The sequence below is a fragment of the Marmota monax genome, unplaced genomic scaffold (assembly GCF_021218885.2).
Source record: "Marmota monax isolate L192 unplaced genomic scaffold, Marmota_monax_Labrador192_F-V1.1 WCK01_AAM20220418_F8-fsc00029, whole genome shotgun sequence".
NCBI lineage: Eukaryota > Metazoa > Chordata > Mammalia > Rodentia > Sciuridae > Marmota > Marmota monax.
Window position 1 is genome coordinate 9,281,843 of NW_026693024.1, and position 25,329 is coordinate 9,307,171.

General features: G+C 34.4%; 1 protein-coding gene across 5 annotated transcripts; it reads right to left on the reverse strand.

Moving 5' to 3' along the window:
• Positions 1–239: 239 nt before the first annotated feature.
• On the reverse strand, positions 240–22,901 carry Slc35b3 (solute carrier family 35 member B3). 5 transcript variants are annotated; one of them, XM_046453436.2, is made up of 11 exons: positions 22,767–22,865; positions 21,951–22,136; positions 17,018–17,308; positions 14,917–15,038; positions 11,591–11,745; positions 10,017–10,124; positions 7,684–7,781; positions 5,428–5,520; positions 4,943–5,054; positions 2,870–2,939; positions 240–855 (listed from the first exon to the last, which is right to left on the reverse strand). In XM_046453436.2, the coding sequence occupies exons 3-11, from the start codon at positions 17,216–17,218 to the stop codon at positions 705–707; spliced, it is 1,110 nt and encodes a 369-aa protein (XP_046309392.1). In that variant the 5' UTR covers positions 17,219–17,308; positions 21,951–22,136; positions 22,767–22,865; the 3' UTR covers positions 240–704. The 5 variants fall into 5 exon arrangements, with proteins under 5 accessions (XP_046309392.1, XP_046309391.1, XP_046309388.1 ...); XM_046453435.2 differs by having other exon boundaries at positions 22,694–22,846; XM_046453432.2 differs by lacking the exon at positions 21,951–22,136 and having other exon boundaries at positions 22,767–22,901.
• Positions 22,902–25,329: the final 2,428 nt, after the last annotated feature.

A 25,329-nucleotide genomic window follows, 5' to 3' on the forward strand; every position in this document is an offset into this window, starting at 1 on the left:
TCAATTAATCATTCATTCTGTACTTCTTTTATAAAGAGTAGCAAATTATTTATGTGATGCAAACTTACATGACACAGGATGATGACTGCTTTTACTATCTTACCTATATCCTACATAAAACTTAAGGCATGTTTTCTCGGAAGAATATTCTCATAAGAGACCGACCAAGGTTTTAAAGCTCATGTTAAATCTTATTACAACTTTCACTTCTGTCTTTATAACAAAATTCTATTAACATATTCCTTTAAAAAAATCATAAGATTATTTTATTTATAATGAATGTTATTCTCTCCAAACTTTAAATCATAAGTTACTCTTATAACAGAGAATCAATTTAAATACCACCAAAATGGAATGAAGACAAAACAATGTGCTATTACATATCAGTGTTTGGTATTCATAATGATATCCAAAAAGTCTTGTATCATGGTCCATTTCCAGTGAACTTCTCAAGAAACTGCTAGGGAGTAGTCAGTCCTTCATGTAGACATTTTATTGCAAGGTGTGCTAGATGTGGTTCTTGATTGCATCAGAAGTCAGTCAAACAGGTGCTCTGAAGAACAGCTGATACCACAACACTATTCATATGCAATCCATCCAGAAATGCAAAGCATGCCTTCAGATCCTTTGGTTGTTTTTATCACAGTCCTTTTGGAAAGTTGATTGATTGTTCCCTTAAAATTCTAAACAGGACAAATCAGTACCTACACAGTTTGTGCTAACGTCCTTGACTTTCTTACAATCACTGACTTGTTTATCAGATCATACGGTGAGGGTAGTCTTATTTTATCCATATTTTTGCTGTAAACATTGAGAAATATGCCAAGGACAACTAATAAACCAGACCATACATACCTAAATGAAAGAAATAAGAAAAAAAGAATATTAAACTTCACAAGGTAATAATTTTTGTTAACAGAAGAATTTGATAATCAGTCTACAATATTTCTTCAATGAAATAAATTTTTTGGTATTAGAGGCCTGTGATAACAGCATGAAAATACATAGTATTCTTATATCTGATTAGCTTGAATTCCATATCTTTTATGATATAAAAAATACCAAGTATCATATGCAATGAGGTTCATCTGAACTTTGTGGATAATAGCATATAGTACTACTGTCACCAAAGTATTAAGACTATGCTTAAAATATTGAGTATATAAATCTACTAAAAGCCATCTTGGGAATTCAACTCCACAGTACAACCACCTATTCCAGTTGTACAGAATACAAAAGGATAAAAAGGGACATGTAAGCATAATTTAATTACTATAATGTATACCTAGCCCATGCAGAAAGGAAAACCAATTTATTATCAATTTAATAATCTATTAAACACTGATGGAAACTTATTTTAGGGTTACCTTTAAAGTTCTGTATCAAGTATTCATGATGCTATTTTCAAACAAATATCACTCAAAAAAGAAAACAGTAAGCAATTTCACAAAAAGCCACAAACTAAGTCACTAGGACACAACTTACAGAGTACTTCTCTAATTTAAATCCTTTGTGAAAAAGGCCATAAATAAACAAGTAGTTTTTTAAAAGCACATACTGTAAATATGTATTTATTAATTTGTACCAGGGCATTAGGTAATCCCTTAATGTCAACAGTGTACACATTCATATAGGAAATAGGGTCACATTTGCACTGGGCTCTGTTTTGGCAATTTAAATATACGAAATGACAAATGTGAAATAACAAATTATAAACCTTTCTAAAACAGAAAAAGACATCAATAAGAGGTCAAAATGAAAACAATTCCTTATAGAGCATAACAGGAAAAAAATCCCACATTAATTTACTGCAAAAACCACCACCAAAAGAAAAAAAAAAAAATTCCAACCCATTCAATAAATGGGCTAAGAAGCTGACCAGACACTTCTTATAAGAAGACATACATTTAATTAACAAACATACGAAAAAAAAAAAATGTTCAACATCTCTAGTAGTTAAAAAAATGCAAATCAAAACTACTATAAGATTTCATCTTACACCAGTCAGAATGGCAGTTATCAAGAATACAGACAATAAGTGTTAGAGAGGATGTGGGGGAAAGGGGATACTCATACATTATTGGTGGGACTGCAAACTGGTGCTACCAATATGGAAAGCAGTATGGAGATTCCTTAGAAAACTTGGAATGGAACTACCACTTGACCCAGCTATCTCACTCCTCGGTCTATACTCAAAGGACTTAAAATCAGCAATATTATAGTAACATAGCCATATCAATGTTTACAGCAGTCTCAATTCACAATAGCTAAACTGTGGAACCAAACTAGATGCTTTTCAATAGATGAATGATAAAGAAACTGTTCTACACAATAGAATATTACTCAATATTAAAAGAGAATAAAATTATTCTCTTTTAATTTGCAGTTAAATGGATGGAGTTGGAGAATATCATGCTTAGTGAAGTAAGCCAATCCCAAAAAATCAAAGGCCTAATGTTCTCTCTGATAAGTGGATGCCGATCCACACTGGTGAGAGGGGCATGGGAAAAATAGAGGAACTTTGATTGGGCAAAGGGGAGAAAGAAATGGGGAGGGGGTATAGGGGCAGGAAACATGGTGGAATTACCGTAAGTACATGTATGACTGCACATATGGTGTGATGCTACATCGTATACAACCAGAGAAATAAAAAGTTGTGCCACAATTGTGTACAATGAATCAAAACGCATTCTGCTGTCATATATACCTAATTAAAATAAATTAATTAATTAAAAAATAAAATAAAACCTTTAGAGCGAAACAAAATCAATATATTTTCTGCAAAAAAGTTGAAAATAAGGATATTTAAGAAGAAATGTGAAATGATATCTAAAAATAGAGAAATTTGTTGCAATTAAAAAGTACTTACTGAAATGTGAATGGTTTAGCAAAGAATATAAAGGAAAGTACAATGGTCATTGCTTTTCTTCCTGTTGTCACTGTAGGAGTAAAAAATTGATTAGAAAGTGCCTCTTAGCATGGTAACATTTTGGAAGTCATCTGTATTCAACAAATATTTATAGCCAGCTACATGCCAGAATCTATGTGAGGTGCCAGGAACAATGCAAAGCAAAAACCAAACAACCAGGCCCTGTTCCTGCTACTGTGTTTATGGCTTTGTGGGGAAGCATGAATATTTAATACAGTGAAATGCTTAAAGGACAGCTGTAGGAAGTGTGCAGTGGACACTATGGTACTGTGGAGCCACACCATCCCTTAAAGACAGTTCAGAAGAATAGAACGGCTTTCTCTCCTAAGGAGGATGTGATTAGGTACAGTGGGCTTCTTTGTTAAAAACAGAAAAGGACATAAAATGATTTTAAAAATGGTGATCTCTGGATAAGACGGAATAATTTTTACAATCCTCTTTACATGTCTGTATTAACTTTTCCCTGTCCTTCTAGGGGTTACAGCTGGAAGTGTGCCATAAGGCTGAAACCTTTCTCCCTCGTCTCAGGCAGAGGTAGGCACTGCACACATCTGCATTACAGCCTTTCCTCCATGTCGCAGAGTCAGCTGCTGTCAGCCCATGTGCTGTAGTTTCTCCCCTTCCTCATGCTTGGATCCCCACATTCCACAGTCTGCTGGTACTCAATATTGAAGGCATGACTGAATGAACACCAAATGAAGAAACTTACGGCAACATGTGCCAGGGCTTTATTTCCAGGATCTATTTTTGGTAAAAGAACCTGTTTTTAGCTCGTATAATTCTAGTCTCTCCTTCATGTCAGTGTGGTCATGTGATTAGGCTGTGGCTAGTTAAACTTGAACAGAAGTAATGTTTTTAGAAATACAATTTTTGAAAGAAATTTCCATAAAGAGATAGGTGTAGCTTTCATCTTCCCTTACTCCATCCCACTGCCTGGAGGGAGAATGAAGATGGCCCAGAAGATAGATGGAGACTGCATTATGGATAACCATGGAGTTACTACATGTGCTTGGGAGGCAGTGCAGAATATGGTCAAGAGCACTGGCATGGAACCAGATGGCCTTGGTTGGAACCTTGTCTCTAGATGAGTATCAGACAAGTCAACTTTCCTGTGCCTCAGTTTGCCCATTTTATGTTCCATAAAATGGAACAATAATAGAGCCTACTTTTTTAGGACTGTTGCAAAAATTAAAATAATTAATAGACATAAGATATCTAGAATGGTTTCTCAATATAATAAGGGCTATGTGTGCAGTAGGTATTATTTATGACCACCTCTGGATTTCACAGAACAGGAAAAAAACAAAACAAAACTGCCTACACTGTTAAGATAAGGGCTGCATTTCAGTTCTGGCAAATGACAAGCATATCCAGTTACTGACTCCCCTCACATGACTAGACATTCCTCTAAAACAAGAAATACAAGCTTCCTTCCTCTAGATTGCCATGCAAAGTCCTGGCACTGAGCAGGTGCATAAGTATTATCAGTGAAGAAAGAAAGACCTTGTTGTACTAGAAAAGATACAAGTGAAAGGTTTAAAAGCTTGGTTTAAATTGAACCTATCATATTTGAAAGGCAAGGAAACTGGAATTTCAGTAATAAGTTAAAAGTGTATAAAGGTAATATTTTCTTTGAAGGTATTCGTCCCATTATATTTTTTACAGCAAATTCTTTTAATGCATTTAAAAGTTACTATTTGGATAAGTGCACACATTTTTCTTTAAAATTTAGCCTTTAGGGCCTGGGGTGTAGCTTAATGGTAAGAGTGCTTGCCCAGCAGGTAAGACCATGGGTTTGATCCCCAGCACCACAAAAAAGAAAAAAAAAAATGTTTTAAATTTGAAAACAAGAAATTAAATTGAAATATCAATTGCTTTAGAATAATAATTTTAAGAAATTATTAAGTCAAATAATAAACTGGTGCAACAGAACAACTTTTTTGTCTTTTGGAAACAGCATCAGAGAAAACATAAATGCTTACTTCATTATCTAAGCAAATAAATCCCTCCTACCTGTTACAGCAACAAGTGCACCAAAAATTTTAATCAAAGCCAGAACAAAAGAAATTCCAAAGTATCCAGTGAGGGAAAAAAGGAATGCATAACCATAGGTCTGAATTGGATTCTGCAACAAATAAAAAAGCCTGTTAAAAAAATACAAAACCTGACATATTACAAATGAACTAAAACCACAGATTTTAATTAACTTCTTAAGCAATAATAAGCCACTCAACAATGCAGTCAAGCAAACATTATTTAGTTTTGATTTAATGGAAAAATAATGATGAAATTAAATTTCTCAACTTCTACATTATGAACTGCTTAAAAATTAACTAATAGGGTATAGCAAGGATAAATAAATTCTAATATCTATCATTTCATTTCTTATCTACAATATTAGAGGAGTTATCAAATTATACCAACAATAGCCTTTTTAAATTAGGAGAATTAAGATTATAGAAAAAAATTTTATTTAAAAAAATGAAATTAGTATTTACCTTTGAACAAAATGTTACTGCAGGGCTTAATCCACTAGTGCATGTCAATCCCAATAATATGTACACAAAACCAATTGAATATGAATATAAAACCTAGAATAGATAAAGTGGGAAAGAGCACTATCAAATCAAAATAGAAAATTGAGGGTTTTAAGTAGAGTTCAGTTAATTTATTTAAGTTTGGAAAACAAAACCTTTGTAGCAGTATCATTCCCATTTGGCCCAACTCTCTGGAAATGATGGTTGATCCTAATGGATTATAAGTACACTACAAGTTATCTTATGTACCAAATAACAGCACTACAAATCCTTTCTTACACATGTGCATAATTATTTCTTTTTTTGCCTTGCCTTGTTTAATTACTAAATACAAACCAGATTTAATGTTAGCATTGTAAAAATATATACAATCAAAATGAAACCATTAAAGTTACTTATAGAACACGAAAAGAACCCCAAACATTAAGTTTACAAGAGATATTAATATATATTGAAAATAAGCAGTAGAAGGCATAATCTATTGCTTAATTTCCCTACTAACCATTTTATCTCTGTTTATTACAGTCCTCATAAATAGTCTCAGGTACTGCTCCAAATGAATTCCTTCACAGATTTCTCACAACCAACATATGCTATAAGTGGTTTTTTTTTTTTTTTTTTTGGTACTGGGGATTGAACCTAGGGATGCTTAACCACTGAACCACATCCCCAGGCCTTTTTTATATTTTATTAAACACACAGTCTTGCTAAGTTGCTGAGGCTGGCTTTGAACTCACAATCCTTCTGTCTCAGCCTCCCAAGCCATTGGGATTACAGGTGTGTCCATCGTGCCTGGATGCAACAGGTTCTTAGTCTATTGTTCCTCAGTAATTTGCAAATGAAGTTATTAAAACTTAGAGATGTATTTTCCCAAATATGAGGTAGTAAAGTTAGGATATGAACTAAGGCTATCAGAGTTTAACATCTTAACCACTACATTTTATTAACTTTCTAACCACCTACAGTTCCATAATTCCCTCTTAGGACATCTTTTTCTTACTTAGAAAAAGTAGTGATAATGATCAAGAAAATTACTGATCAAGAATAAAGTTACTATATTACTAGGATGTACTTAAAGATGCACCAGTCTGTGCTGAGAAAGTAACAGCAAAGAATACTCCTCTATATCCTTAATGCGATGCATTCTGTCTATGAAGGTTGTTGGTTATAAGATTAATGTGCTTTGCTCTCGCTCTCACTCTCTCTCTCTCTCCCCCCCTAGATATAAAACCAGTTAGAAGATACACTGAAAGAAAAGAAAGTATTTACAATAACAACAGCAAAAGAAACACCTAACAATAACTTTAATAAGAACTGTGTTGGATATTTATGATAGAAATGTTAAGTTTTAATAGACATTAAAAAAACAACAACACTTGAATAAAAGAAAGTCATACCTTATTCTTGGACTGAAAGAATCAAGTGTACAGATGCCATTCTCCCTAAATTAATTTATAATTCAATGCCATACCAATCACAATACCAATGGGATTTCTAGTTTTTTTAGGGGGGAGTATGGACACCCAAGAATTACTACTGGTAGTAATGTTCTGAAAAAGAAAAGGAACAATGCTGGCTAGTCCTAACAGATGGCAAAGGTATGGTAAAGCTGCTGTTGTTATATGTACTGATGCAGAAATAAATTCAAGTGAAATCTATTGTACATTAGAATATGACATTATAAAGAAGGCATTTAAAATAAGCTGAAAAGTGGCCTTATTTGATAAATGTAACTGGAACAAAGAGTAGTCATGAAAGAAAAATATTTTTAGAGTCTTGGACTGAATTAGGATTTAACAAAAAAAAGGAAATCATAATACCAGACAATATGGTAAAATATTTAAAAATCTTAAAGTTAGGAAAATTCCCAGCCAGAAGTCAAAGATAAATTGGACCACATAAAAATTATAAACCTTTACATGGAAAATAACACTAAATACAAAGCAGGGAATAAAATGACATGACAAAGGGTTCTATAAATGGATAAAAAAACTATAAATCAATGAGAAAAAAATGATTAAATATACAGGCAGCTGTTAGTAGTGGTAGTGGTAGTTTTTCTTTTTACCTTCCTATAATGCCTGACTGATTACTTTAGGAAAACAATAATAAATTAGTTTAAAAATGCAAGGCAAGTCCTTGATATTCTATTTCATAAAAATAAGCACATTACCATTTTTTAATCTGACACGAAGGAAAAAGCACTTGAGTATTTACCATTTCAGAATTAGAAGCATTGTGCAGTTTCATAGCTTTCTCTTGAACATTTCCAATGACAGCATCTGCACACAGTGCCAGGGAAATAAGCATGACACCTTCAAGAAGGTAAAAGAAACAGTCTCCTTACTTAAACACATGGACCATAATCAAGTTCTAGCAGACGTTAAATAGACTAAAAAGCAAAGGCAGGTTTTCAATCACACCTGCTCTGTAAAGCTAAATATTCTTATCCACAATCAGATGCAATAAGCACATAGGTGAAAATATTAAAACAAACAAAAGTCACACTAATGCTGTTATTATTGCATTTCAACATTAAATAAGAGTTTCACTCTCACTGTAGATTATATGTTTGAAAAAACTTACTGTATTAAGGAAGAAGTTCTAGCTTTATTATTTACTGCCTAATCATACATTTTTATGTACCAAACTTGATGCTGAATGCTCTTTTACTGGTTTCAAATATTGAAAGACATGGGTTTTTGAGGATCTTCAAAGAAATTTCCTACCTCCTGAAAGGCTATTCAAAGATAATCCCCAAAATATTCCAAATAATGGCAATAACATGAAAACACTTCAATTGTATTCTAAGGGGAATAATTTAAAGAAAATTTTTATTTGAGCAAGTCTGGATGTTTATACTATTCCTTTCAAAGTTTTTTCTTTAATGGCCACTTTATCACATCTTCTTTAGGTAATACACTCTACAAAGATCAGAGAAGGGATAAACGCTCATCAATTATTCTTCATGAAGTATGGCTGGGTTCTAATTCTCTTCAAAAATATGCAGCTGAAACTTAGGAGGGGCTAGCACCAGAGGTACAATGAGAAGTTATGGTGCCACAGGAGCCCCACCTCCCACTCCTTCACTGCATGTGGCTTCACACCCATTACTCCCTCATCTTAATACCCCTTCCCACTAGCTCTGTGTGAGGCAACTTATCATTATCTTGTTCTATGGGTGAAGCTTAAAGAGGTGTGGTAATTTACTCATGGTTGTTTATTTTTTAATAATTCAAAGAGAATTTGAATCTACAACTCTCATTACAAATTATGTACCTTTTTCAACACTGCCTTTTCCTAAATAATAAAAAAATCAATTCCTGCTGATTTCACAATCTTTAGAGTTTCTGATTTGTGAAAATTAAGCATTCCTTGAAAAATATAGACTATAACAAGAACAGCTGTAATTCACAGCATTCTCTTAAATGAGCAGTGAGTGCTTATAATCAAGTTTAAAGAGCAGATGGAGTAGGTCCTACCAGACTCTTGTGGGTGTTTTGAGAGGCAGAACTGTTTACATTGAAATCCATTCACTTAGCCTGGCCAGCCAGGGTATTGAGGAAAACTTGACAACTGGTAATATGTCTTGATTCTTAGGAAAATACATATTTTTTTCATTATGTGAAAGTTTATTATTTTTTCTCAGAAACAATTACACTTTATACTTGGTGATATTATTACTTTTTTGCTCTTCTCTGAGCTTCTTTGAAGACCTAGATACTTTAAAAGTCTGTCAAGTTAGGAGATGATACTAAATTAGTATTATTAGTAAAATTATTTCAATAATTTTAGTGCAGCACTGTATATATAATAAACCCCAATAATACCACAAAATAATTTATCTGAAAGGTAAACTAGAATAAGAACAGGATGCCCACACTTATTTTTGTTCATATTTTTGCACATCCTATAAAAATTTTTCTCCTTTTGACAAATCTAACTTTAATTTGTAAAATTTTACATAGCACACTAAAGAGAAAACTTTTTGGTAGAAAATTTAAGCACTTTCAGATAATACTCATATATACATTACATAGTTTAATATTAAAGTACAGCATATCTTTCCCCTTTAGCACAAACGTTGACAATAAATGCACAAGTTTCAAAGTTTTTTTTTTTTTGGTGTTTGTTTGATGGTGCTGGAGATTGAACCCATGACTTCTTGTATGCTAAGTGCTCCACAACCTGAGCTACATCTTCAGTCCTCAGTTTTTTGTTTTTTAATGAGAGTAGAAACAATGACTACTGTATTTCCCCTATTACTCATGTGCACAGTTATAATTCAGCAGGTAAAAAATTAATCTAACCTACATTTGATCATCAAAGATTTTGACTGGGCAGCCTCATTATGTTGAAATAAAAGGTACTACAAAAACTTACATTTCCAGAGTTGTGATATTTTTACTATAGCCTATAAACGTCTAAAGGCCTTATGTTAGATACGTGAATCACAGATGTTATACCATCATTTAAAATCCTTGTGAAATTTTAGAAGTTCTTACTCTAAACCAAAATGCCTATAAAATCTAGAATTATAAATTCCTTACCTGTCAGATTGAAGTTAGGTGCAACTGTGCTGTCAGCAAGGGTAAACCAGATGAGGCCTAGGCTCATGCATAAGGCAGCAGAGACATCTGCAACATTATAACGCTTTCCTATACAAAACAAAGGTAAGCCCACCTCATTATGAGAATATTCATCAAGCCTAATGTTAGACCTATGTGCTTAACCCAATAGAACTGGGATCTGTTTTTTAATATCCAATGCCAAAAATATAAAGAACACTTAGATCCAGGGATGAGACAGTCACAGAAGGGCTTCTGATGATTAAATGATCAATGGGCACAGCATGTCTTTAAGTTAGAAATGGAATCCTACATCATCTGTTATGATAGTGAATAAAATACACATGGTCATATTTGCTTAATGGCGAGGATATGTTCTGAGAAACCCATCTTTAGGTAATTACATTGCTGTGCAAATATCATAGAGTATACTTACACAGACTACAACAGTTATGATTTCCCTGGGCAATACTATCATATGTGACCACCTTCCTATGTGGTACACTGTTGACCGAAACATCTAATGTAGAACATGACTGTATATTGGTGAACACTGACAAGAATAATGTGCATTTGAAAGTATTAAAATTTTTTTGTAGAAATGAGTGTTTTTAATGGATTTATATTAAAAGGCAAGATTTCCTTGTTTATAAATACCACGAGATATTCACATTTAATAAAATGAAACGTAGTATAATTTTTTAAGGATTATAAGTAATATTATATGTGCCTCATCAGGTTAAGTGTGATTTGATTTTTTTTTAAGCATAGAGTTGAATTTATTCATATGAGAAAAAAAGAGACAACTCCAGAAGGGTGGGAGGGGACCCAACAGGGATTGCCAAAGTGTGATTTTTTAATATGGATTGAAGTAAATTTTTCCCACACGAACCACTGCCCTATGATGATATGTCAAGTTGCTATAAAACACACTTTCATTGTATAAGGCTTATTGGGAAGGCGTTGAAGGAATAAAATAAAAATGTTGCTATATAAGACATTTAGTGATACAGAAACACTTGAAACATGAATATTCCTCATGACAGCTAACAGGTAGAACAACTTGATATACTGCTAGTTGCTGTGGATCCTCTTCTCATATTTTCATGTTTTTTAAACTTAGCTGGGGCTCCAAGACATCAGTAAGTTAGCAGGGTTAGTAACCCACTCAGACTAAGCCTTATTTTAATATGACAATTACCCACTGTACAATGGTTGAGTGTGGGCTCTGAAGAGTAGAATAAAAGAATTGAGAAAAGGAACTTTCCAGGTACTTCTGAGCTAAATCTTCAATATGTGAATACAGTATTGCTAGAAATGCCTACATTTCAAAGTAAAATTCTTTTCTCTCAAGTCCAAATTATTGATTCCAGATGAGGTATATCAGAGAAGTATCTATGTTTTTATAATACCTTACTTTTGTAAGATACCCTTATAACTGCTAGGATACCTAGATACTCACTAAAATATGATAGATGCTTAGTGTTTTCCTAATGCTAGATGCCATAACATGTCCTACTGGTTTCAAATAGTATGAAAATATATCATTACTATACCTTGAATAAAAACTCCTCCTAGCATAACAGGAATCAATTTGCAGCACTTGAAGATGACTTGGGTGGGATAATTCAGGTAGCCCAAGGAAGTGTTTGATAACCCCATAGTACCCACTGTTAGAAAAGCTATTATCATGTAGGTTTTTCCTGGTATTCTGTAAAAGACAATTTTTAAAACCTTCATTTTGGGGACCCAATTCATACTACTTTGCTTTTTGAATTTCTGGTTAATATTTCTGTAAATATGAGTAAAAATATCACTACTCTTAAAGTTGAAACACTTATATAAAAGAACACTGATAAAATAACAATTTGCTTTTATTATAACTAATCATAAATGAGGACTCTCAACTATGTAAAAAGTTACTGAGATTCTTACTAAAGGTATAAACATTGATCAAAGGGTTTTAAACAGTATTTCTAGCTACAGTTAAAAACAATATTGACTAAATTTAGAAAAAGAAATTGCTTTAAAAAATATTAGCCTCTATAATGTAAAAGGCACCTAAAATAATTTCAACAAAAATTTAACTTCTAAACTGTTGTTCTGTTGTTTCCTAATGTTTCCATCTAGCATTAGGAAAAAATTATCTATCCGTTCTGCTAGCATAAACCTAAGCAGAATTTCTTAGGAAAAAAAGTGCATGAGCTTTAAAATTCTAGACATGATTTTTATTATACTATCTTATAAATCAACTCTCTGTGTTCTATAAAATGTCACAACAATCTCTCTGATCTCAAAATCTTTTAATTTTCGGCTCTATATAAATTTCCTAAAGGAGATTCCTTATTAGCATCTTTAGAATTTCAAGTCATTATTGTGACCCTATGCTCACACTGACTAGATATTTAATGGTCTAAAATAATAATGTTGTACACTGGTGTTAGAAACACAATGAGTCACTATTCACATAATTTGATGATGCTACATACTTAAGTGTAATTTCCCTTTTGAAATTTGTGATTATGTTTAAACAAAAGCAACAACAATCCCTCATATCTTTTATATGGTCAGACATAAGGTAAAATAATTAACTAGGAAAACTTAATTACAATTTATCACATCTAAACATTTCAATTTTGAGACCTTTCCCAGGTAAGTACTAATACAGTAATCAATATTTAAATCCACTGGAAATAACGTGATATGCTCATATACAATAGAGTACCCCAAAACATTTTCACACTGTCCGTAAACTTCATTGTCCTAATCAGTGAAGATATATAGTGAAAGTTTCCCTGGTAATGATACAAATCAAATTTCCTCAGACACATCACAAAAACAGTGGTGGTGGCCAGAAAATTGAAGTTCAAGTCAAAAAATTTACAAGATTAGAAAAGCAGTATAGCACAGGTAGAAAGAAAAAGAGCCTGAAACCCAGGAGACCTGAAAATCTCAGCAAGTCTGTAGGTCTTTGTTTTCTCATACATAAAATAAGGAAGTTGGCTTTTTACCAAAAAGTTGGCTTTTTGCCTCTAGAATTCTCATTGTATTTTATTTAATACCTCAATTACTTTAGAAGTAGTGTCAAAACTATAACAAAAACAACAACAAAAACCTCTCAAATCTGATTTGACAGATCTCCTTTGTTAAAAAAAAATCAAAGTAATTAAAATGGAATTAATCTTTGGTGAAAAATAATAAGTAGCATATATAGGGTGCTACAGTTTATGATTAGTGTTAGCACACATTATCACATTTGATTCCCAATAAAATTGAGAATTTCAGTGACTTCCCTGAGGTTTTGCCAGAGCTAATAAGCAGCAGCACCAAAATGACTCAAACCCATGTTTTCTAACTTCAAATCCTGTTCTCTTTCCTATACACAGCTATTTACATAAATATAGGGGGGGGGAATATAACCCTAAGCAGCAGTTTAGCTAATTAAAGGTTTAAAAAACATACTACTATAATATTAAGTATATTAAGTCATACATGATTGGGCATATTTTCATTGTATCTTCTTTAATGACAGTTTTTAAAATTTACAATGCCTTGGAAGGAAAAAGTTTCAATTCAAAATTACATTTAAGTCTGTAAATTCTTCTCCCAGATTATTTCACTTATGTTTAAATCAAATTATCTTTTAAAAACACATTATGGTCATATGGCTTAAAGGTTGAGATAAACATGGCCCACTACCATCTCATCTAGGTAGCTAACGGGAGATGTTTCCTTCTGATATCTGACAGGAGATACATCATCTTTGTGTAACTTTTCACTTAACAAATATGGCATTATTGTCTTTTTTACCTTAGAAGCAACTGGAAGCCCAAGAGTTTGCAATCGGTAACAAATCTTCAGGTTTCCTTACATATTAGTCTTGATAGATATATTTCATTGCTTTTTATTCTATCATTTATGGCTATATGTTATGATTTCAGAGCATGAAAATAAGGAAGATGATATTCTCAGACTCACATATTTTTATTTTACTATAACAGTTTATTGGCAGTAAAGAGTTTGGCAGGAAAACTGGATATGTGAAGAAACTCGTGTCACAGATTCTTCCAGGAAGAATCTTATGTCACAGAATTAAATACTTAAAATTGTACAGTTACCATCACACAAAATCATTTTTTTTAAAAAAAAAACAAAGCTATGAAAACTTTTTCAATTAAAAAAAATTTTCACTTTACTGAAGGATTAAACATTTACATGAAAGAAAACAGAATGCCCATATTATAGTCTTTATTGTATTTGAACTGCACAACAGATATGTGAAATCAATATTAGGGTGTGATAATAAAGGAATGACCACTCTTCTTGCATTTATCAAAATTTCACAAATTCCTAACCACCTTCTATTCATCATCAGAGACTGTTTCCATGCATGTTGTTAAATATGCCATAAATTTTTCAATTCTAGATATTTGTTAATTTGAAAAATATTATCAAACCAGCCACTTAGATTTTAACAAAAAGTAATGAAGTATGTTTTTCTAATGTTTAAGAGTGAAAATCTTAGCTACTGGATGTTCCATGGCCATTTTAGTTGGATATATCCCACAAAACATTAATTTCACATTTAAAAAATCTCTACAAAAACAGATATTTCACTTCATTACTTCCATGTCAGCTGCACCCTAAACCTTCCTGTAATTATACTTATTTTAGTGAACTTTATAAAAATATACATATTTCTGTTCAAAAAGATATATTTTACCATAAGTTGAGCATCAGTGTATAAAGAAAATTATATTAAGCTGATTATAACATTAATAGGAAATATACATTTCATGCATATTTAACAAACTAATTTTTTTCTAAAAGAAGATTCAACTAATACTAGTGAACTTAACTAACAAAAAACCAAGCTACATACCTTCTCCTTTTATCCTGAATAAGCTGAAGTTCTATTAGGCCAAATATGGAGTAAAATGCAAATTGCACTAAAGTAAGGTACCAGCCATAGGACTTAAAACCCTCCACTGAAAATATTAATTCCTGTCAAAAGACATATGGATACTGTTAAGTTCAAGTGGATAGACCAACTTACTCTTGTTAAATTCTCATAAAAACAACATTTTAAAAGAAATCAAGCCATAGTCCCCTACCCCATAGTACCTCAGAGAAGTCAGAAATTAGTTCTCGCCAAGAATTGAACCTACATACCCAAGTATGAAAATCAGCAGAAAATACAAAGCAACATGATGTGCTTCTTTATTTAAGCAAATACACACCACAATTAAAAGTTGCCCAAAACAATGAAAGAGGTGACTGACTCAAGAACGTATAAAGAACAGATTTCACTAGAAGTCTATCATCTTAGGGCTATTCTACAGAAACATAGTTCAAATCAATAATATAATTTTTCAAAACTTTTGTGCCCTAGATTATGTACAACTTTTCCCTAAACACAGTATTATATCATAAAATCACATTTACATCATTTATTAGAAAGTCATTTTAACAAGTCATTAAGAGTTACTTTACTGAAATTATCTGGCTTAATTTTAAATGAATAAATCAAACTGCCTACTTTATGTGCAGGTGTGCATGTATGTATATGTCACATTAGCAAACCTCAACCATTTTCCTTGAACTATTTCAATGCCTGATTATACACAAGAGCTAAGAACAATGTCAATTTCACAAAGTAAAAGAGGTAAAACTACAAATGGAATTTGCAGTGGTTTTTCCAATTTAAAACTCTGCACCCACTGGTTATTAACGAAAACATTTAATCATTAATCAAATATGAAAAATGCATCTAATGAAATTGTAAGGTGAACTTCTAATTCATTTTCCTTTGCTATAGGTACCTTTGGTGCCAAGCTATTTGTTAACAGTGGAAGACTGAAGGATAAAAAAATTTCAACGAGAAATTCCAATCTCTATTTTTAACTCTTATTCATAATGATGTCTTAAGTTATATCATCTTCTAATAGGAAATCAATTGTAAATATTAATATTTTTAGTTCATGTTTTGGTTTACATTAATATTCTTCATGGCAGTCTCTTAGCTAGCTAAATAAGTCAAAATTCTACCTTCTTTATTTACATTTATCTTTATAATTCATCTATATAAAACAATGAAAAAGTAATATTTTTGAAATCACTCTTTATTTATTAGTATTAATGTATGCCAGAAATACTGTTTTCAGAAAACCTCATTCCTTTTCTTGAATTACAAAGCTTCTCTCACTTTATGGAGTTGTATTAAAAATCTAAATCACTAAAGGATAAAAACATTCATTAATTAAATGGCCATTAATAACACTGATTCCCACTATAACATTTTTACTAGCTAGGAACCTCACTCATCCAGCCCATGTTTTTGAAAGTTAGAGATTTGCTGCAGGCCAAATGTATAGAACTATCCTAAAATACAATGCAAATACAAAACAAACTATTGCAATGTTAGTTAGAAGTGTTCTGTATAAACAAAAATCACAGATAAGATTCTGGCAAAGTGGAATTAGAGAAAATACAAGTTAAAATGAGAAGTATTTGACTATTAAAAGATTAAAAGGACTTGTCTATTATAGATGAATTAAAATATCGTGATCTATTTTTGTAAAAAGGACTTTTATCGTTGAGCTCAAAGAATTGAGAATTGTGCTATAATTTTATTGGAAAATTATGTTCCCAGGTATCACATATATTTGAAATTTTCTTCTTTTTAAAAACTAACACACGGCTGCAAATATCTACATTTTGTTGAATACTTAAAAACATATTTTCATAATTTACATTTTTAAAGATTATCATCTTCCCTCCCCACTTAAAATAATTTACTCTGAAACTCTGTTTTCACTAACCCTTTCAAGAAGTCCGTTTGTATTACTCTATGAAAAATTCAAATTTATAAATCAACTGGTAAACTCTTAGTAAAAATATCACAGACAAAATTTTTAGTAAGTGCTAATACTGAAATTAACTGCTATAAATGATTAACATATTACAAACAAATAACTATTTACCTGCAAATATCCATAAATTAGGTAAAAAACAAAAACTCCAGCAACACATATGAAAAACTGAGTAAGTTTGTTAAATTTGCTGAGATTTATGCCAAGTACTATAATGTCATCAATTGACTTAATGTGTGGTGACATTGTTTGGGTTTTGGATGGCACAGTGATAGAGATGTATTTTCTGGAGTTGTTAAACTTGAGGTCCATTGTTCTTATTTTGCTGCATTCAGGGCTTCCAGAGTTATCTCTGTTGGTTTGCTGTATTTCGTTTAATTCTTCTGTTTGCTGTGCCAAGTCCTAGAGAAGGAAATATGCAATTAAAGTAAAACATTTATATCATAAAGTATTGCTCCAAATACTAATGTAAACTATAAAACTGTGTAGATGAGGCTAATTCTGTGGGTGTACTATCTTAACTTCTCAATTACAGCCTCTTAACCAAAAACACCACACCTAACTGCCAATTTATCAAGTATAAACTTGAGAGAGCAACTGCATCACTAAATTGGATATAGACCACACTCATTCCATAGCAACAAACCAAAAGCTAATCTGTTTTGTTAAAGAATTAAGCAGGAGATTACGGTTTCATATCTAGTAAGTAGATAACTTTCAGAATCTACAATAGTGTAAGCATAACATTCTCAACATTAAAGTTAATCTTTACTTGGAGAACAGTAAAGAATAAGTGGTGTTCCTTTAAATACTAGAACAACTGTAAAATCTATTTGCCAGTAACATTTTAAAAGTCGCCCAACTGTAAGTTGCTTAAAAAGCTAATTTACCAGAGACTGTAGAATGAATAATATGTTTTAGTAATAACATTTCTTAGGCTAAAATAAAATATATATTTTTTTCTTTTGGAGATCATTTTAATTTTAAAAGTCTCCGGGGTGTAAAAGGCTGGAAAATATGTCATCTTTTGTCAGTCTTTGGGGGAAAAAAGTATGAGGCATCATGGAAGACTGTCAATTTCTCTTTGGATTTCAATAAACTGAAATTTAAATTCCATGTAAAGGTTGAAGAGACTCAAGATTTAATGACAATTAAAGATTAGAGCACATTTATGAGGAAATACCTTTTTTTCTAGAAAAGACTATTATGATTCCAGTGAGAATGAAAATAATTATACACCAAGGGCTGAAGAGATAAGTATAATTTTGACAGTGAGCTTCACTTGGAAATCTTTTAATAGAAACTGTTGGTTTAAAATAGTAAGAATTAGTGTTGCCTCTATGATCATTCCCAGTTTACTGATTCACAAAGATGAACTAGGCCCTAATTCAAATGAGGGCTGAGGCTCTGAATATAACTTGTAGCTAAGAACACTTCAGTCACCAAAACACTTTATTTTATACCGTCTGTGCTATGTTTTTAAACAGAGAATGTGCAGTTTTACAAAGTTTTGCTTTGTTTCTTTTTCTTTATTTTTTTCTTCCTTTACTTTGTTCTTTTTCTCAGTTATGTTTCAATCATTGCTCTCTCTCAATTAAGACTTTTTACACTGTCTTGTAGGATAACCTTGAGATGTGATTGTCTTTATAAACTGCTTTAAATTATTTTCTCTAATGAATCCTGCTTTTATATGTAATTATAATGCACCAAGTAAAAAAGTAAAAAAGTAAACACATAAAAGAAAGACCAGTAGAATAAAGAAAGGGATTGGGGAAGGAAGGGAAGTGGGAAGTACTGGGAAATGAAATGCAGCAAGATTTTTTAATGTGCAAATATAAATATATCACAGTGAACCCCATTGTTATGTATAATTATAATGTACTAATAAAAACATAATACAAATAAGTTATCTTCATTAAACATTTCATCAAACCTATGCTTGAATAAAGAACAAAAAATTTTAACAACTATTTGCTATGTATAAGCATGGGCAAAGAGCACCAGTTAAAAATATCTGGCAGAACATAGGCTTCTAAGCTCCCTTTCTCTCACTTCTTTCAATAAAGCCTAAACCAATATTTCATTCTTGAAAAACATCATGGACTTTCAAATAATCTTGCCCTCTGGTCATGATGTCCTTTTACCTGGTCTCCTTTCTCTGGGTCAGGTTTTGAAGTTCAGCTTTAATGTCTCCTTTGTGACACCCTCCCTAACTCCCCCAGTTGGGAAGAGGCAGATGAAAGAGAAGATTTATACTCTTGTAGTCTCTGCATCCAATAATTGGATAAAGCAAATAAACTGGTCCTTCCTCTCGATACTCTCAAACTTCAGTTTGTAATCGTCACCCTCTGTTTGAAATGGGCTATGGTGTTGGCAAGCTTTATTCTGTAAGCAAAAATCTTACAGAATTTGGAGAAACACATGTATAGAATAAAGCTTATATAAAATCTCATTCCTGCTTTTGTTCATATCAAACTACTTCTCCAGAAGGTAAACTTCTCTCAAAGTCACCTTCTTCTGTGATGTATGTAATTCAGCAAAATGCCAAGCACATGAATAAAATTCTAACTAATACTTCTCAGAAAGCAGTATAGCATTGTGCTTTAATTTAGACAGATCTGAATTCAAGATTGGGTTTTGCTATGTATTAGCTAGGGAGTCTTGGGCAAATTATTTAACCTTTCTGAGCTTTAAGTTCTGTACCTCTAAGAAGGGAATAGGGCGGGAAAAGTGTTAAAAATATGGTTACCATAGGATTTTTGCCATGACCATATGAAATAAATGTAAAAGTCTTCAGTACATGGTATGACAGTACATGTATGTTAGTGATTGTTGTGGTTTAGATGTGGTATCCCCCAATAGTTCACGAGACAATGTGAAGTTTGGAGGAGAAATGATCGAATCATCTTAATCTAATCAGATGATTAATCCATGATGGAATTAACTGAACATTAACTGGAGGCAGGTGGGGTGTGGCTGGACCAAGTGGTTTCTTGGGGGCAAAGCTATGGGGTATATATTTTGTTCTGGAGAGTGGAATCTCTCTCAGCTTCCTGATGTCAACTGTTTCCCTCTGCCATACACTTCCACCATGATGTTCTCCTCACCTTGAGCTCCAGGAATGGAGCCAGCCAGAATACTATGGATGAAGAGCTCTGAAACCAGGATCCCTAAACAAACCTTTTCTCCTCTACAATTGTTCTGGTTGGGTTCTTTTAGTCACAGCAGCAAAAAGGCCGACTAAAACAGTGATAATTATTCAACTACTTAGAAATACCATTGGTGTGGTCTCTTGTGCTGAAGCTGATTCACTCTTTGAAGTGCAACTGGAAATATGGATCTGTATTTCTTACCCAGACCTCTCTCCAAATGCTTCTTTGATATCTCAGTGAAATTCTACTGTCACCATATATGAAACATGACCTAATATGAACTTATTTTCCCCTGAAAACAAATCTTTTCTTCTTCCTATATTCCCAATATCATGTAATGTTACTTAGCATGAAACATAAACTCAAAGTCCAGGAGTTACCTTAAGATTCTTTCCTATTCCTCACATTTACACCCTGCAAAGATTCCTATTGACTCTACATCCACAAGTATATCTAAAATATTTGACGTTACCATCAAATAGCCATTTTCTCCAGATTAGATTGTGTATAATCTCCTCATCTTTCACACTGATGAACACGAAATTTGGCCATGCTGCAACTTTGATTAAGACCTTGTACATTAAAAACTAATTGCTGTTCTAGATCTTTACAGCATGGTTTATGTACATGTAATAGGTAAACATAATTTACAAATGTCTAAATCATAATGGCATGACTTTTGTGTGTGCTTTTCCTCCAAAAATATAAGTTCCTTAAGAGATGACATTGCTTTCACAGGCTGTTCAAGCATATAACAAAAATATCAGATATTAAATGAAGGACTCTCTTGCACTTTAGTAACCATCATTGAATCAACAGTATTCTGCTCCATTCCATCATTTTAGCTCTCCCAATATATTTCTTTACAACCTCAGAACTGCAGATCTCGGCCACATATGCAGTTAAATTCCTCCAGCACTATCCTTTCTAAGCATGAACAAAAATACCAACATCTCTCCTGAATTTTCCACAAAGCACCTGAAATGAACATGAAAATAAGTTTCTTTCCCTTTCTTGCTTGATGCATCAGTACCACCAAACCTACCCTTTAAATGCTTTGCCTTTAGAATGTAGTTTTGTGTTATTAATCTGCACACCGCTGATCAGAATGCATGACCGATGAAGGCCTCTTTCAGCATGATTTATATACATGTAATGATGCCCAAGGTTTGCCATTTCCCTTCCATTTAAAACATTAAGGACTGATATAAACTAACATCTAAAGAAATTGAGCCTGTCTTTGTGAAACAGGAATTAAAAATAGTTTTCAAATTAAACAAACAATATTTGGCTTTGCCTTAGAACTTCACAATAACCCATGAAACTAAAATAGAAAAGAAAACCACAAGTGTGAATCACTGCCTGAGTTCTCTTTCTAAACTCAAAATAGATACCTACCTTTAGTTCCTTGAAGGTACAAATAACAGCTAAAATGGAATTAAAAGGTAGCATCTCTAGTACATATTGGATATTTCAAAATTATAAAGTGATAGTGATGACTTATAATGACCTAAGGAAATAAAAATTAGTTATTTCTTAATCTCTCTTTTCTAATCTGAAAGACTCCCACTACAAAAAAAAAGGGGGGTGGGGTGGGGTAGCACGTAAGGAAAAATCTGTCATTACTATGCAAGTAACCTGAGAAACATGACTCCGTATTTTGCCACACTTAATGTTAGAAATAAAAGTGTAATTTTCCCTTGATTAACTGCACTGTATATCAACCACGGCCTATGGAGTACCAAAAAAACAAAATAAGATTCTGTCTCATTTCTTTTTACACACTTCATTATACAAAGTTCGAGAAACGGTGCCAATTTGTTACTTTTTCCCCCCAAGGGAAAATGCTAAAATTAGGATTTTATGTGTTAATTAAGTACAAATAATACTACCTAAATTATATTCAAATGGTAATTGCATCCTCTTCCAAGTTTCAAACTGTCACAACCATTGTTTTTCAAAATCCGTTGGATTTTCTAGATACAGGGAAACCTACTGCATAAGAAATGCAGATGCCCGATATCTTAAAAAAATTCTGTGGGTGCACCAAATGATTCCCCCTTCTGCTTTCAACATTCCTTTGAAAGAAAAACAGACAGAGGTAGCAAATCAGTTGCAAAGACTGGAGGAACTTGCAGAACTTCTAGTAACATAAACTCAATAGCAAGGCAAGAACAGTCAGTCACCTTCCAGGGCAAGGGAAATGGGCATCAGAGAACCGTGGAGTCCCCTCAAAACATGGAACCCGGAAGTGATTCTTAAGTGCAAATGGTCCTAGGGAAAAGCAGGAGCCTGACAGTCCTGCAGAGGCCCACAGGTGCACAGCCCAGAGAGCCCTGGGGCTGGCCTCCTCCCAGGGAGTCCACGGTGGCCTGAAGGCGTTCCCACCAGCCCCAAGAGGGTAACGGGTTTGGGAGAAACAGGTGCTCCTCCCAGGAAACCGTGCCCGGAGGTGTGGGCTCCTTTTTAAAGAGGAAGTCACCCGCTCCTGCCATCCCGACCTCATCCGCTCCTAGAAAGCTCCTTCAGCGAGGGGGACACCCGCAATGTCTAAGGTCTTTAAGGGATAGTGATTCTGGGTCCCAAACACCAGAAGGGCGCCGGGGGCACGCCCACCCCAAAACCGGCTCGTCACCTGGGTGACCTTAGCCCGGACGGCGCCTCGGCCAGACGAAACGTCGCCCCCTCCCCAAGTCGGTCGCCATCACCTCCTCTTCCTCCGCTTCCTCTCCTACTTCTGGACTTTCCACAGCCGCTGCCGCCTCCCCGGAAGGCGCTCTCATCACCGGCACCCATGCGCCACTTCCGCTTATGTGTCTCTGCGCGCGTGCGCAGGAGTGCGACCCCGCCCCTTCCAGGCCCGGGGCCGACGTCGACGCGCTCGCCGTGGCCTCCAGCGCTTGCTCTGTGTGTTTCGCAGTGTGGGACGCGCTCAGCCGTGGAGGGCCGGGCCGTGAGAGGACAGCGCTGTAGCAGGTCCACTGAGAACACTATCAGTGTCCCGCGTGTTTCCGGCCTCGGGGCCCCGCTATCGCCGGTGTGCTCAGGCCTCTGGGTGCCCTCTGGGGAGGCGACTTCCGCGTAGGCGGCCGTGGACTGAATTTTGAGAAGGCGGCCACGTGGAGGATGTTGGACCCGGATTTAAAGATCCCTGGGTTCTCCTCCCCGCACCCGGGCTCAGGGAGGTGATGCGGCCGTGCAACGCACTAGACGCACCTGCCTTTTCAATGGGGTGGGTGGAAGGAAACTTGGTTTCTGATCTTGTGATTCAGCTTGTAGCTACAGCCCCCGAGTTTCCTGGGACCTGTCAAACTCGCCACTGTTTTGATTGCTTCTTAACCCTGAAAACTTAAGGCCATGTCTGTACTCCCCGAGGTGCACTGAAGTAAAAAGATGGGATTGATGATGAGTGGTTTTTATATTAACAGTGATGTAAAAAGAAAAAAAATGACCCTAAGGAAGAGGGTCCCTGTTTGAGACCTTGCATCAGGTGCCAAGAAAGGGATGGATTGGATTAATATAAATGTCAGAATGCAATCAGTTGTGTAAACTTTTAAAATTTTTCAGGAAGTTTGCAGTAACAGCAGAGTTTATGTTTTGTGTTGAAAGCGAGGGATCGTATTACAACAAGGCAGATAATTGTTACTCTCAGCTATGGTGAGAAAGAAAAGGTCTGATTAGGCATTTTCAGGTTAGTACTTACTAATCTTAGTAGGCCAGAGTTATCAGCATTTTACAAATGTTGAAACAAATACTCTAGAAAACTTACATTTTCTAAAGAGATTGTAAAAGACAAAGACTTTCAGTGATATACTGTAATTAAATAATGTAGGTTTAATATTACTGTCAGCTACTTATACAATAATTATTTCTCAGTGGGCATACATCTAGGTTATATACATAATCCGTAAATTGTAACTATGAGCTCTCTGCCCCAAAGGAGTTATGGGATACATGTGAGAACGTAATGGTTCTATAAAACTTACAGTATAAGAGATAACATCACAGTAGCCATCAAACAAGAGTCTTATGTGTCCCCTTTATTTCTTTACAGCTTAGTTCCACTCAACAGCTGGAGTGATCTTTTTAGAATCTGATATAGGATATGCTACTCTACTCGGAACCCTTTGATGACTAACAATTTTACTCCAAGTTCACAGCCCCTTACCTTGGCTTATCACTTGTTTTTGGTGGGTCATGTCCAAGCTACTCATCCATCTAACCCTCTCCAAGAGCCCATCTAACCCTCTCCAAGCACACCAAGCATCAGTGCTTTGTTATCTACTGTTCCTTCTGCACGGAACATGGCCCTCTCAGGTACAACCTCAGGTCTTGTTTCCTCCTTTTCTTCCTTTAGTGCCCCAATTCACATATTTTCACCATCACCTCTGATTTCTGCCTTGGTTGGGTTGGGGGGAAACAGCATCCTGCTAGCTTCCATGCATTTCTCCCAGTAATTTCTCTCAAGTTTACCAGACCAATGTTTTCTGTCCCAAGGTTCTTCTGACTTTGTAGATACCATCAGTAGCTCTCTCAGTGTGTGCTATGCACAGCTTTGAAGTGTTGGTTACTTAACTCATCTGGGGTAATTTTTTATATCCTTCAGCAAAACAATTTGGTAGGCTATTCTGTGACTATCTCAGGTAGTTGTAATGAAACTAAGTTCTGGTTGCCCATAACAGCAACTTCAAGAACACAGTCTTTTATCACAGTTTGTACCCTTCTCCCTATTCTTTCATTGTTTCTTACTAGGATTATCTGCAAAATAACCTGTTTTCATTCAAGTAGGTTTTCTTAGGTTATGCTTCTGGGGAATACCTAGCTAAAAAGTTTATGTAAGATGATACTGATAATAACAGACCCTCAGAACTCTGTAACTAGGTTACTTGAACTCTGTTGGTGGCAAATAAGGTGGTGATAGCTCCTGGTGTGCTGTGACATCACAGTTACTAAGACTGTTACCTGTGGTGGATTGAGGATGAAGATGAAACATAAGGAAATGCTTCTGTGGGCTACCTAATTTTAGTAGGGGCATTAAGGGTGATAGGATTACAGAATGGCAGGAACCCAGTAGAAGATTTTAGCCAACAGAAGCAAGAGGATATAATTACTATGGAAAGCAGCAAAGGCAGAGTGGCAACCAGGTTACTTAAAGGGGAAACGGATAGCCTAAGCATGTCACTTACCTTGCCTAATCAGGAAACAAACAGAACTGGTGAGCAAAAGGCTAACATCAGCTGCTTCAGTAAAAATTGTCTTACACCCAGGTTC